At 45.0% G+C, this 15,768-nt stretch overlaps 1 protein-coding gene across 2 annotated transcripts in view; it reads left to right on the plus strand.

Moving 5' to 3' along the window:
• TYK2 (tyrosine kinase 2) overlaps window positions 1-15,768 on the plus strand; it is a 2,798,586-nt gene that overhangs the window by 898,490 nt on the left and 1,884,328 nt on the right. For both annotated transcript variants that reach the window (XM_044084572.1, XM_044084573.1), the window contains one exon: window positions 2,899-3,052. In XM_044084572.1, coding sequence (XP_043940507.1) covers window positions 2,899-3,052 — 154 coding nt within the window. The remainder of the gene's footprint in view (window positions 1-2,898; window positions 3,053-15,768) is intronic.

Below are 15,768 nucleotides of genomic sequence, written 5' to 3' on the forward strand. Positions count from 1 at the left end.
GTCAGGAATTGCTACTGCAGCACCTGACATGTAAAAAAAAAAAACTTTCTCACATCCCTGGAGTACACCATCAACGAAAAGAAATCAAAACTAGTGCCCAGTCAAAAGATTGTATTCCTGGGAGCAAGCTTGGATGCAGCATCCCAGATGGCATTCCTCACTTCTGAAAAACAAGCCTGTCTGACAGACTTTTATACTCAAATGGCCACCAAATGGCCACCAGAACCCAGCTATCTGCAAGGAAAATCCTGCAGGTCATAGGGTTCATGGCCTCATGCATCCTACTAATTCCATATGCTGAACTGCATATGAGGAAACTTCAAGTGGTGCTTAAAAAGACTTTTGTGCCAGCATTCTCAGGACCTGGAAACCGCCATTTCTATAATACCCTATCTAAGGACAGAGTTTCTTTGGTGGGCAGCAGCATGCAACCACAACAAGAGACTGCTCTTTGCTCAACTCCACGCCGCCCAGACCCTAACCACAGACACATCAGACTATGCCTGGGGAGCACACATGGATGGCAGATGCATTCAGGGCCACTGGAGCCCAAGTCAAATTCATCTGAACATCAACCAAAAAGAGATGCTAGCTGTACAGCATGCCCTGATAGCTTTCAGATCCCTACTCTCTCCAGGACAACTGCTAATAAAAACAGACAACACCACAGTTATGTGGTACATCAACAAGCAGGGAGGAACCCACTCTTACCCACTCTGCAGGTTAGCCATGGCCCTGTGGAACATGGCTGTGGACATGCAAGTTCATCTGCAAGCTAAATTCCTGCCAGGCAGACAAAACTCACTGGCAGACAACTTAAGCAGAAATCTCCTAGACCCACACGAATGGAAAATAGAGCCCAGCACCTTCAACCTTCTAATTCAGAAATGGGGGAACCCCAGAGGTGGATCTCTTTGCCTCCCCCTGCAACCACCAGCTCAGCAAATTCTGCACCAGGAATCCTCACTGCAGGGCCTGGAAAGTGGAAGCCCTATCTTTTCAGTGGGTAAATCTGTCAATCTGTGCCTTTCCACCTCTGCCCCTTCTCCCAAGAGTATTACTCAAAATAAGACAGGACAGACCAAGGACAATTCTAATTGCCCCGGACTAGGCTCGCCAGCACTGGTACCCACTCCTGCGCAGCCTGACACCGGTGCCACCCTGGCACCTACACCAGAACCCAACCCTGCTCTCTCAGCAGGAGGGACAGATTTTGCATCCGCAACTGCAAACTCTAAATCTTGCAGCCTGGCTTATTCCTTGAATTCTCCCCAGCAACCCTAAGCAAGCAGGTGCTGGACGTCATTCTTGAAGCCAGAAGACCCAGTACAAGAAAATCCTGTGCTGATAAGTGGAAAAGGTACTGCTCCTGGATTCATTCCAAAGGAGAGGACACAACTCTGCCCTCCCTGCCTCTAATCCTGGATTACTTAGCAGATCTACTTCACAAAGGCCTGTCTTTCTCCTCCATTAAAATACATGCCTCAGCCATTTCAGCTCATTACAACACCGAGCCACCTTTCTTCTCGCACCCTCTTATCAAACAGTTCCTCAGAGGGGCAAACAACTTAAAGCCGCCAAGGAGAGCACCCACCCCTGCTTGGTATCTTAACTTTTGAACTGGAAAAGTTCACACTTCCCTCCTTTGAACCTACAGAGTCAGCAGAGTTAAAATTTATCTCTTGCAAAACAGCCTTGCTTCTGGCCATCACTTCAGCTAGAAGAGTGTCTGAGCTACAAGCACTTATGGCTGTGGAACCCTTCATTATTTTCCATGCTGACAGGGTTTCCCGCAGGACTAACTCTTCCTTTATGCCTAAAGTGGTGTCTAGTGTTGCTGTGAGCCAATCCATTAATTTGCCAACCTTCTTCCCTTATCCTCAAAATAAAGGGAAAGGATACTGCACTCCTTGGATGTGCACAGACAGCTCAGATTCTACCTTGATAGGACTAAGCCCTTCAGAAAATCTGACCAGTTACTAGTCAGCTTTGTAACAGGGGCAGAGGGCAAGGCCATTTCAAAACAAACATTTTCCAAATGGATAGCACACTGCATCCATTTCTGCTACAAGCACCATGGGAAACCAACCCCTCAGGGGGTCAGAACACATTCCACTAGAGCAACATCTACCTCTACAGCATTTATTAAGGGAGTCCCTACCAAGGACATCCTGGAAGCTGCTACCTGGAGTTTTGTACACACCTTCACCAAGCATTACCACCTGCCTATCTTTTCCAAATCCAGGGCAGGTTTCGCAACAGCAGTCCTGCAAGGCATTCTAGCCAGCCCTAACTCTTCTGGACTGCCTCCACCGTCCTTCAGCTTTGGGAATCTACCCAAGTGTGATGACTGCAACAGTGAAACATGAAGAACATAGTACAGTTGTGTACACTTACCAGAAATGCAGATGTTCGAGTATATTCATTGTTGCAGTCCTGGTTACCCTCCCTCCAGCTCCCTGGTTTATCTCTCTCTTTCTCTCCCCTCTATGCTTTCTACTCACCCCTTTCAGGGGTATTGGTATTTACTTTTTACTGGTGGTGTTTTCCCCCACCATAACTTGGCTCCCTATTTGGGGGGGGCTCCTGACATTTGGGGCAAGAAAAACTGATGTAATCTCTGCTGCCTGTTTTTATACCCCTGACAACCTAACATCAGTCCTGGAGCGATAGCATCTGACGCAGAAATACTAAGTATTCAGACCGACTGAGGGCTACCTGCAGGCAGATAGCCCAAGTGTGATGACTGCAACAGTGAATACATTCTAACATCTACATTTATGGTAAGTGTACACAACTGTACTTTATGTAGGAGGTCTATTTATTGTTACATGCTCTAACAGGGAACTGTGGAATGTTGCCATATACCGAATGAATCACTCACTTTAATTTTTCTAGATTTTACTTTCGAAATTGGCATGGTTTGAATGATAAAGAGACAGCAGTTCACCGCAGTGCAACAAGACATTATGATTCAAGCGGAGAGAGACAGAAGAGTGACCTAGGAAACCCCATTTTTGACCAATCTTCCTTAAGATACCTATATGCCCAGGTAGGCTATATATCGTTTTACTTTAATTTTTACCTTTACTAACTATGAATAGCAAAAACATGCGCTTGCATTCATTTGAAACAAAATGCTATGGTTTGTACATTGTTCAAACCAAAATTGTGCCGGAGGCAACATCATTATGCATTTTTCAGTTTCATCATGCGCAATTTCATTGTTCAGCTTGTTTTATTTTGTACTATTTATGTATGTGTGTATTTATATACATACACACATATATGCATAAGTAAAATATTAACTGCAAGGTTGTTCATATGTGTAGAAACCTGTTTTCAGTGGAGACCCGAGAAGAAAAACTCCACAACCAATGTATGTCAATGTATGAAATGTACAACATATACAAACTATAGATATTTCCCAGTAATTCAACTTGGTATGCAAGCACATCAACAAAAAGTACAAGGTGATTAATACTGATGAGATGCAATGCAGCAATTTCTGACATATTTTAACACATTCATTGTTAAGGTCAGTACACAGCACTATATGATAAGCTCACTGTTTTTCTTGTATTAAAAAAGCCTTTTTATACTGTTTAGGCATATAAAAATTCAGCTGAACATTGTGTAGGGGTGCAGTTAGATTAGAAGAAAATATTGAGGATGTGCTGTTGGGGTACAAAGTTTTGTAGTAAGGCACATGGTTAAAACATGTTTTATGAGACTGGCAAGGAACCAAGCAGCGAACTTTAATTATCACACTCTAGCACCTCAGCTAATACACAGCCTTCAAAGGGGTACACAGAAACCTAAAACAAGTTAATTAAAATACACACATCAATTAAACATTAGCCAATAAAAACTAGATGTTTTATGCCTCCTTTTAAACATGATAGTATTAACCAGTTTTCTAACATGCAAAATTTTGCTGTTGAGGATGATTATGGTGAATTTGAGAGAAATACACATAAAATAATGTACAGTATGTCTAAAACTGAATGGAAGGAGCTGAAAGAGTCACAAAATAATAGTTTAGTAATTAAGCCTTCTGATAAGGGCAATAAGATTGTTGTTATGAATTTCATACAATATTATAATATGTGTATGTTACATCTACACAATAGTGAAGTTTATGAAGTAAGTACTGATGTTCTTCGTGCTTCACTGTTGCAGTCATCACACTTGGGTTATCTGCCTGCAGGTAGCCCTCAGTCGGCCCGAATACCAGAGTCTTGGGATTTCTGCTTCAGATGCTCTCGCCTGTTCCATGACGTCAGGTCGTCAGGGGTATAAAACATACAGCCGACGCCATTACATCAGCTTTTCTTGCCACGCAGGAGCCTGAAGCAGATGTTCATCGTGTTACCCTGCTGCAGTCATTACACATGCGTGGTCCTGCAGTCGGCCAGATTTCCAAAGTCTTGGTCCGACGTCGGTTGCTGTCGCCTCATCCCTGACGGCAGTGCGCCAGGGGTATATATATTGCAACCGACGCCATTTTCTTCAGTCTTTCTTGCCGCGCGGTGCCCGAAGCAGATGCAGTTCGCAAGTGCCGGTCGGCCGACTCCTGAGATTTTCGAATTCAAATTTCAGACCAAAGTCTTCTATAAAGCTAAGTACCCCATTGGGGAAACTTTTCTTGCCTCAGACCGATGTCAGAAAAAGTTAACAATTGTATTTCTTGTGGGAAGCAAATACCTCATAAGGATTTTCATTCTTATTGCATACCTTGCCTAGGCCCTGATCACAACGTCACTTCTTGTCGTTTTTGTGCTAGATTTAATAAACGTACTATTAAAAGAAGATTTGATTTTGCACAACACTTTTTTGGTAGAAAATTTAATTACACCATGTCGTCGGAGCTACCGACTACCGGCGTGCACAAAAAGTGCAGGGACAAGGACCGACAGCCCAGGCCTAAGCCCGATTCTGAGGCCTCGGTTGATCTGGTCTCCGGTTCTCCGGATATCAGTGAGGATCCAACGCAGCCTCTGACTACCGCAGTTCTGGAACCCGAGATCGCCACAGATATTTTGACAGAATGTACTAGGCCGACGCAGCCTTTTACTACAGGCCCTTTCGACGATTTACCTTCCAAGGACGTCGGTGCTTCTGAAACGCCATCGGTTTCTGAAGGCATTTTCAGACCGACGACTCTTACAGTCAAAACGTTTTCCAAGTCGAAGACTCCTTCTAAATCGAAAAAGGCTTCACTTCAGTCTCCTGTTCAAGGCCCTATGCCTAAGAAAAAGATGCTCAAGATGGCTGAAGATTTCTTTTATCAGGGGATCTCAGCCTCCTCCTGACAAAAGGCCTAGACAAGAGGAAGATTCTGCTTCCTCTGAACAACTGTCTATTTCTTCAGATTCCTCTGAGGACCAAGACTATTCCTTCTCTGCTTATGAAGATTCTGATGCTGAGGACTCTATTCCCTCAGCTTCCCCTCCAGAAGATTACTCTTTTGGGGAAACTTTACACACTTATGAGGGAACATTTTCACTGGGAAGGTCAGGATTACTCTGATTCCAAGAAAAGGCTCAGAGAGTTTCTTTTACTCCCCCAACACAGACCCCTAGCCATTCCTCCTGTTTTGGACATTGTGGATGATGTCTATTTAGAATCCAGTTTCAACCCTGACTCTCTACCTCCTGCCCCGGCCAAGCCTGACAGATACTACAGAGTACCTGATTCCCACAAATTCCTTTACAAAAGCCCAATAGCTGACCCAGAGACTATCTCCCAGGTTCCCAAGGGGGCTAAGGCTTCCATGGCTAAAAATCCAGTACCTTCTGAAAGGGATTCAAGAGCACTACACAGATGGGGGAAAAAAGGTTTATACCTCAGCCACTTTAGCCATGAGAGCACTAAACTGTCAATTTCATATGCTTAAGTATCAGCAATTTCTGATCTCTCAGTTAAAACAAAAAATAACCACCCTCCCTCAACAATCTGAATTGAAAGAAGTACAGGATTTGTTGCACGCCACTGAGCAGGTGGGCAAACATACCTTACAATGTGGGTTTGACTCTTTACAGGCCTCCTGCAGAGCAGCCGTCACTGGATCAGTTATACGTAGGCATGCCTGGTTAAAGGAACAAAGTCTGCCTGATCATGTTAAAGCAAAACTACTAGATGGTCCCTTACAGGACGTTCTTTTTGGTGTTAAAGCAGAAGAAGTTTTAAAGAAAATGGAAGATAAGGCAAAATCAATGCAGACAGTCAAAGATTTCCTACAAGTACAACCCCCTCGCTTCAGCAGAAACTGGCCAACAAAAAATTGGTCCTTTCCAGCCTCCGACAGGCCTCAGAGGAGTAAATACAGGCGCCCAAGGGGCAGAGGACAACCACAAGCTCAGTATAAACCTCGCCATTGGGGCACTCCAACCCAAAAGGGAGGAGAAGACAGGTCTCAATCCACCAGAAGGCAAACTCAATGACGTGCACCTCAGCTGGCCAAACAAAGCTCTTTTATCAGCCCCCCTGGGGGGAAAACTAGCACTATTTGCAGACAACTGGCACATGGTCACAAAGGACAAATGGGTCCTAGACATAATTTTACGAGGATACAGATTCCACTTTCACACCTTGCCAATGAAAAGAGGAATGCCAAACCTGCCACAAAATCAAAGGGCAGAGGCTCAAAAAAAAATGTTCATCGTGCATACAGCTGCAGTCATTACAGATGGGTTATCCTGCCGTCAGGCGGGTCCTCGGTTGGCTGAATTCCAAAGTCTAAGTCCAGCATCGGTTGTCGTCGCTTCTTCTCTGACGTCAGTGCGGCAGGGGTATAAAAGTGGCAGCCGATGCCATTTTCTTCAGTCTTTCTTGCCGCGCGGTGCCCGAAGCAGAAGCAGTTCACAAGTGCCGGTCGGCCAGCTCCTGATATTTACGAAAGTATTTCAGCCGAAGTCTTCTTTAAAGCTAAGTACCCCGTTGGGGAAACTTTTCTTGCCTCAGACCGATGTCAGACAAAGTTAATAATTGCATTTCTTGTGGGAAGCAAATACCGCATAAGGATTTCCACTCTTTCTGTATGCCTTGCTTAGGCCCAGACCACGATGTCTCTGCCTGCCGTTTTTGTGCTAGGTTCAACAAGCGCACTATTAAGCCCAACATTATTTTTGGTAAAAAATTTAATTCCATCATGTCGTCGGATACTCCGACACCAGTTTTAGGCAAAAGACACAAAGATAAGGACCGACATCCGAGGTCCGCACCGAGTACTGAGATCACGCTTAGGCTGACTACCGGTTCGGTTCTCAGTGAGGCGCCTACGCAGCCCCGGACTACCGATGAATCCATTTTACTGGTGCCTTTAGTACCCGAGGTTGCAGGATCCTCGGTCTTCATTCCTACTACAGATACCGACGGCACTCTTGGCGGGGATACTCAAAATTTAGTCAGGCCTGCCATTTCTGAAGGCGTCTTCAGGCCTTCCACCTTCTATATTAAATCCTTCACCAAATCTAAAGCAGCCATGAAAACTAAAAAACAGGGTCCTCAGACCTCCTCCCAAGGCTCTATGCCTAAAAAACAGATGCTTAAGATGGCTGAGGATTTGATTTCTCTCATCAGGGGTTCCCAACCCCCCTCTGACAAAAGACCCACATTGGAGGAAGACTACCCTTCCTCAGACCAGGCTTCTATTACCTCAGAACATTCTGAGGACCAGGATTATGCCTATTCTCCTTTCGAAGACTCTGATGCTGAGAAGTCTATTCCCTCGGTCTCCCCCCCTGAGGACTACTCTTTTGGGGAAACCCTGCATACTTTGAGGGAACACTTTCACTGGGAAGGTCAAGATTACTCTGATTCCAAGAAAAGGCTCAGGGAATTTCTACTGCTCCCCCAGCATAGGCCCCTGGCTATACCTCCTGTTTTAGATATTTTGGAGGATGTGTATGCAGAAGCCAGCCTTAATCCAGATTCTTTACCTCCAGGCCCTGTTAAACCAGACAGGTATTACCGGGTCCCTGATTCTCACCAGTTCCTTTATAAAAGCCATACTGCTGACCCAGAAACTATTTCACAGGGTCCCAAGGGAATAAAGGCCTCTACTGCTAAAAACCCTTTACCTTCAGAGAGAGATTCCAGAGCATTAGAAAGGTGGGGGAAAAAGGTGTATACATCTGCCACTTTAACCATGAGGGCATTAAACTGTCAATTCCGTATGTTAAAGTACCAGCAGTTTTTGTTATCCCAGTTAAAAAGCAAAATGACACAAACAGATCAACCAGATTTGAAAGAGTTGCAGGATTTGTTGCATGGTGCAGAGCAAGTGGGTAAACATACCTTGCAGTGTGGTTTTGATGCTTTAGATGCCTCATGTAGAGCTGCTGTCATGGGGTCTGTTATACGTAGACATGCCTGGCTCAAAGAGCAAACCTTACCAGATCATGTCAAAGCAAAGTTATTAGATGCACCACTTCAAAAAGATGTATTGTTTGGTGTTAAAGCTGAGGAGGTACTAAAGAAAATGGAGGAAAAAGTGAAATCTATGCAAACAGTGAAAGATTTCCTGCAGGGACAACCTCCACGCTTCAGCAGAAACTGGCCTTCAAAAAAACTGGTCCTTTCCAGCCATGGATAGACCTCAAAGGGGCAGATACAGACGCCCAAGGGGTAGAGGAAAACCTCAAGGATCTTACAGAGCAAGACAGTGACAAGCACCAACCCCAAGAGGTGGAGAAGATAGATCACAGTCATTTAGAAAACAAACACAATGACTTCCCCCTATGCCTGCCAAGCAAAGCTTTGATGGCAGCACCTTTGGGCGGAAAACTGGCATTATTTTAAAAAAACTGGCATATTGTTACAAAAGACAAATGGATTCTGGACATTATAGACAGAGGCTACAGGTTCCACTTTCACACCCTACCAAAAATGAGAGGCATGCCAAACCTGCCACAAAATCAAAGGGCAGAGGCACAAAGACAAATTTCCGCTCTCATTGATATGAAAGCGATTCAAGAGGTACCTGCAAAAGAACAAGGCCAAGGTTTTTATTCCAGGCTATTCCTGGTACCAAGGAAAGACAAAGATTGGAGACCTATCTTAGACCTATCCATCCTAAACACATATCTACAGGTGCCAAAATTCAAGATGCTCACATTACAGCAGCTCCTTCCCATGCTGGGCAAGGAGTATTGGCTGGTAACATTGGACCTCAAGGAGGCATACCTGCATGTCCGTATCAGACAAGATTGCAGAAGATACCTCAGATTTTTTGCAGGTTCAACCCATTACCAATTCTCTACATTGCCCTTTGGCTTATGTACTGCACCCAGAGTGTTTACGAAATGCCTGGCATCAGTAATTGCCTTCTGCAGACTACAAGGAATTCAAATCTACCCATATCTCGACGACTGCCTGATCCAAGCGGACAGCAAGGACATTCTATTGCAGCATCTGGCTTTTGTAATAAAACTGTTAAACGTTTTGGGATACACAGTGAAAAAAAGAAATCAAAACTAATACCTTCTCAGCAGATAATTTTCCTGGGGGCCATCTTAAATACAACCACCCAGATGGCCTACCTCACGCCAGACAAACAAGGGCAACTGTCTCTATACTTCAGCAAAATGGCAACTCTCACCAGACTAACTGCAAGGAAAGTCCTGCAGGCTGTGGGATTCATGGCATCTTGCATCCTACTAATCCCATGTGCAAAGCTGCATATGAGGAAACTACAGTGGTACCTAAAAAACTTATGGTCTCAACATAGCCACAGCTTGGAAACAATTATGCCACTCGTTCCATGCCTTCAAAGGGAATTTTTGTGGTGGGCTCAAGCATGCCAAAGGAACACAGGTCTACCTTTCTGTGTACCTCAGGCAACTCAAATCATCACAACGGACACCTCAGACTACGCCTGGGGAGCACACACGGCAGATCAGTGCATTCAGGGAAAATGGTCCCAAAAAGAGAAGCACCTACACATCAACCAAAAGGAGATGCTAGCCATGCAAAATGCTCTTATGACTTTCAAAGACCTACTGCATCCAGGCCAGCTATTGATAAGGACAGACAACACCACAGTCATGTGGTACATCAACAAACAAGGGGGAACTCATTCATACCCCCTGTGCAGGCAAGCCATGACCCTATGGAACACAGCACTGGAATTACAAATTCAACTACAGGCAGCATTCCTGCCAGGGAAGGAAAATACACTGGCAGACAACCTAAGCAGAAATATAACAGATCCACATGAATGGAAGTTGCATCCTCAAGTCTTCTCAAAGATAACTCAGGCATGGGGACAGCCAGACATAGATCTATTTGCTACCCACAGAAATTACCAGTTGAAAAAATTTTGCTCAAGGACCTATCATCCACGGGCCTGGAAAGTGGACGCTCTATCTTTCAATGGGACAACATTGACAGTCTATGTCTTCCCGCCTCTTCCTCTACTGACCAAAGTTCTACTAAAAGCCAGAGCAGAGAGGCCACAAATGATTCTCATTGCTCCAGATTGGCCACGACAACACTGGTATCCGCTCCTAAAGAGCCTGACATACTCCCCACCATGGGTCCTACCTCTAGTTCCTCTTCTGTTATCCCAGCACAGCTACAAAACCCTGCACAGCCAGCTCAAAACCCTAAATCTAGCTGCATGGAGAATTCCTTAATTGCCCAACAGACTCTCCTCTCCAAGGAGGTGCAGGATGTCATCTTGGAGGCCAGAAGACCTTCTACTAGAAAAGCCTACTCCGCCAAATGGAAACGATTTTGTTCCTGGAATCGAGAAAAGGGACAGAATCCTTGGGTAATAAATATACCTCAAATTTTACAGTACCTAGCTGAGATGTTAAACAGTGGCCTTTCCTTCTCCTCCATCAAGATCCACGCTTCAGCCATTTCTGCACAATACAACACAGACCCTCCTCTATTCTCACATCCTCTATTAAGGCAGTTCCTCAGAGGGGCAAAAAATATAAAACCCCCAAGGAAACCTCCAGTTCCAGCTTGGGACCTCAACTTCGTATTGGAAAAGCTAACCCTGCCTCCCTTTGAGCCGGCTTCTTCAGCAGAGCTACAATACTTGTCATGGAAAACGGCCTTCCTTCTGGCTATCACCTCAGCACGCAGGATTTCGGAACTGCAGGCACTCATGGCTGTGCAACCTTTCATCATTTTCCATCAGGACAGAGTTTCCTTACGAACCAACCCTACCTTCATGCCAAAGGTAGTATCCAGTGTAGCTTTGAATCAGACTATCCACTTACCTACTTTTTATCCAAATCCACAGAACAAGGGGGAGATACTACTACATTCCTTGGACATTCACAGACAACTTCGTTATTACTTAGACAGAACCAACCATTCAGGAAATCTGAGCAACTCTTTGTGTCCTATGCTACAGGTGCTCAAAGAAAGGCTATTTCCAAACAGACAATTTCAAAATGGATAGCCCACTGCATACACTTTTGTTATTCATTTCATGGTAAATCTGTGCCTGCATGCATCAGATCCCACTCCACCAGGGCCACAGCTACCTCTGCAGCTTTCCTCAGGGGGGTCCCTACCAAAGACATTTTGGAAGCAGCTACTTGGAGTTCAGTGCACACTTTCTCCAGGCACTACCACCTTCCACTATACTCTAAATCTAGAGCGGGCTTTGCCACAGCAGTCCTGCAGGGCATCCTCGCTTCTCCTAGTTCCACCTAGTGCCTACCACTCCTACTTAGCTTTGGGATTCTACCCATCTGTAATGACTGCAGCTGTATGCACAATGAACATAGTACAGTTTTGTATCTACCATAAATGTACATGTTCTAGTGCTCATGCAGCTGCAGTCCAGGTTACCCTCCCTCCGTCCCCTCTTAGGACAGACCTTATGACAAACACCTTTATCATACAACCTATTTGGGGTATTCTTTTATGGTGTATTTGCTTGCAACTACTGTTTTTTGATTTATCTATATTGCATGTTTGCATAACATTGTGTTTTGCCTTCCTTCTGGGGGCACCTGACATCTGGGGCAAGAAAAACTGAAGAAAATGGCGTCGGCTGCCACTTTTATACCCCTGCCGCACTGACGTCAGGGAAGAAGCGATGACAACCGACGCCGGACCTAGACTTTGGAATTTGGCCGACCGAGGACCCGCCTGACGGCAGGATAACCCATCTGTAATGACTGCAGCTGTATGAGCACTCGAACATCTACATTTACGGTAGGTACAAAACTGTACTTTACAGCTCTCATAGCCATGAAAGCCATTCAAGGGGTACCAACTCAAGAGCAAGGCCAAGGATTTTACTCAAGACTCTTCCCGTACCCAGAAAAGAAAATGCTTGGAGACCAATTCTGGACCTTTCAATCCTAAACACGCACTTACAAGTTCTCAAATTCACAGCAGCTACTTCCCATGTTGGGCAAGGAAGCATGGCTGGTAACGTTGGACCTCAAGGAGGCATACCTGCATGTCCCTATCAGACAAAGTTGCAGAAGATACCGCCGTTTCATTGCAGGTTCAACCCACTATCAATTCTCTGCACTGCCCTTTGGCTTACCTACTGCGCCCAGAGTATTCACAAAATGCCTGGAACCAGTAATTGCATACTGCAGACAAAGAGGCATTCAAATATATCCATACCTGGACGACTGCCTCATCCAAGCAGAAAGAAAAGACATTCTACTACAATATCTGGCCTTTGTGAAGCATCTACTAAATTGTATGGGGTACACAGTAAATGAAAAGAAGTCAAAACTAGTACCCTCACAAAAAATTACATTCCTGGGTGCCAGCTTGGACACAACGGCCCAGAAGGCTTATCTTACACCAGACAAGCAATTACATCTGACTCAATGCTTCAAGACATTGGCAACAAAGACCCAATTAACTGCAAGAAAAATTCTGCAGGCTTTGGGCTTCATTGCATCTTGCATCCTGATAATACCATTTGCAAAGCTTCATATGAGGAAATTACAGTGGTACCTAAAAAGCGTATGGTCTCAACACAGGGGGCACAGGCATGTCACCTCAACAAGGGTCAGCCTTTCACCTTGCCCACACCCAGGCAAACTATCACAACAGATGCTTCAGACTATGCCTGGGGGGAACACATGGCAGGGCAATGCATTCAAGGCCTATGGACTGCAGAACAAAGAAAACTGCACATAAACCAAAAAGAGATGCTAGCTGTACAGAAAGCTCTGACAGCCTTCAAGGATCTTCTACAGCCAGGACAGCTTGCAATAAAGATGGACAACACCACAGTAATGTGGTACATAAACAAACAAGGGGGCACACATTCCTACCCTCTATGCAGGCAAGCAATAATCTTATGGAACACAGCTCTGGCCTACCAAGTCCAGTTACAAGCTCAATTCCTGCCAGGACAGAAAAACACATTGGCAGACGACCTAAGCAGAAACATCAAAGATCCCCACGAGTGGAAGCTAGACCCACAAATATTTACAATGATAACTCAAAGATGGGGCCTACCAAATATAGACCTGTATGCCAGTCCTCAAAACTACCAGCTGACAAAATTATGTACAAGGACATCCCACCATCAAGCTTGGAAAGTGGACACTCTCTCCTTCAGTTGGAAAAACCTGACAGCATATGCCTTTCCTCCATTACCTCTTCTCACAAAGGTACTTTTGAAGGTCAAAAAGGAGAAACCTCAAATGATTCTCATAGCCGCAGACTGGCCACGCCAGCACTGGTACCCGCTACTGAAGAATATGGCTCACAGCCCACCATGGATATTGCCTCAAATACCTCATTTCCTCACGCAACAGAACAAGCAGATTCTACACAGCCAGATCAAAACCTTAAACCTGCTTGCATGGCAAATCAATTAAGTATCCAACCTGCACCTCTTTCACAAGCAGTACTGAATGTTATTCTAGAAGCCAGGAGGCCAAGCACCAGGAAGGCTTACTCGGACAAATGGAAAAGGTTTTCTGCTTGGAACCAAGCTAAAGGCCAAGGCACAACTCAGCCTCATATGCCTCACATTCTGCAGTGTTTAGCTGAGATGTTGCATAAAGGACTTTCCTTCTCCTCAATTAAGATCCATGCATCAGCTATTTCAGCTCACTACGACACGAGTACACCTTTATTTTCAAATCCTCTCCTAAGGCAGTTCCTCAGAGGGGCAAAAAACATTAGACCACCTAGAAGAGCTCCTACACCAACATGGGATCTCAACTTTGTTCTGGAAAAACTAACACTGCCTCCTTTTGAACCAGCTTTTTCTGCAGACCTTCAGTTCCTATCTTGGAAGACTGCCCTGCTCCTGGCAATAACTTCTGCTAGGAGAGTCTCAGAATTACAAGCACTTATGGCAGTGGAATCTTTCCTCATTTTTCATCAAGACAGAGTTTCTCTACAAACTAATCCTTCCTTCATGCCTAAGGTGGTTTCCAGTGTAGCTTTAAATCAAACCATCCACCTGCCCACTTTCTTCCCCAATCCACAGAACAAAGGTGAGAGACTCCTGCATTCCTTGGACATTCACAGGCAGCTTCGTTACTACTTGGATAAAACTAAGGCTTTCAGAAAAACTGACCAGCTCTTTGTTTCCTATGCTACAGCTTCTCAAGGGAGGGCCATATCCAAGCAAACCATTTCTAAATGGATAGGCCATTGCATACGATTTTGCTATACCCATCATGGGAAACCAGTTCCTCCTACCATTAGATCCCACTCTACCAGGGCAACAGCTACCTCTACAGCCTTTCTCAGGGGGGTTCCTACCAAGGACATTTTAGAAGCTGCAACTTGGAGTTCTGTACACACCTTCACCAAACATTATCACTTGCCTCTTTATTCTAAGTCCAGGGCAGGCTTCGCCACTGCAGTTCTGCAGGGCCTCATTGCCTCCACTCACCCTCTATGATGCCTCCACCCTACCTTAGCTTTGGGACTCAACCCATGTGTAATGACTGCAGCAGGGTAACACGATGAACATAGTACAGTTTTGTACGTACCCTAAATGTAGATGTTCGAGTGTTCACCCTGTTGCAGTCCAGGTTACACTCCCTCCAACCCCTCTGATCTACTGGCTAAGTCTTTGTTATGCCTTACTGATGTATTTGCTTACAGCTGAGGGAATTTTGTGTCTGTACAGTGTTCACACCTTTTGGTACAAATTTGGATCACCTTTTTGGGGTCACCTGACATCTGGGGCAAGAAAAACTGAAGAAAATGGCGTCGGTTGCAATATATATACCCCTGGCGCACTGACGTCAGGGATGAGGCAACAGCAACCGATGTCAGACCAAGACTTTGGAAATCCGGCTGACTGCGGGACCGCCTAACGACAGGATAACCCATGTGTAATGACTGCAGCAGGGTGAACACTCTAACATCTACATTTATGGTAGGTACAAAACTGTACTTTCGCAAGTGCCAGTTGGCCGCTACCTGAAATTTTCATTTTTTGAATTTGAAGCCTGAAGTCTTCTAAAGCTAAGTACCCCATTGGGATCCATTTTTCTTGCTCTAACCAATGTCAGAAAAAGTTAACAATTGTCTTGCCTGTGGAAAGCAAATACCTCACGGAGATTTTCATTCTTACTGCGTCACCTGTTTAGGCCAAGACCACGACGTTCCTCACTGTCGGTTTTCTGCCTTGTTCAACGCCCGAACTGTTCGTTGTTGGGCTATCTTTGTCGCTAAATTCTTTCACACTCATTCTCCATCTTACGCAAAAACGTAACGATAAAGACAGAGAAAGACCATGTAGGTCCAAAACTGCCGACGATGCTTCAGTTAAGCTAGTCGCCAGTCGGCCGGTAC

The sequence above is a fragment of the Protopterus annectens genome, chromosome 9.part0 (genome assembly GCF_019279795.1).
Source record: "Protopterus annectens isolate FY-2018-M chromosome 9.part0, PAN1.0, whole genome shotgun sequence".
NCBI classification, from domain to species: Eukaryota; Metazoa; Chordata; order Ceratodontiformes; family Protopteridae; genus Protopterus; species Protopterus annectens.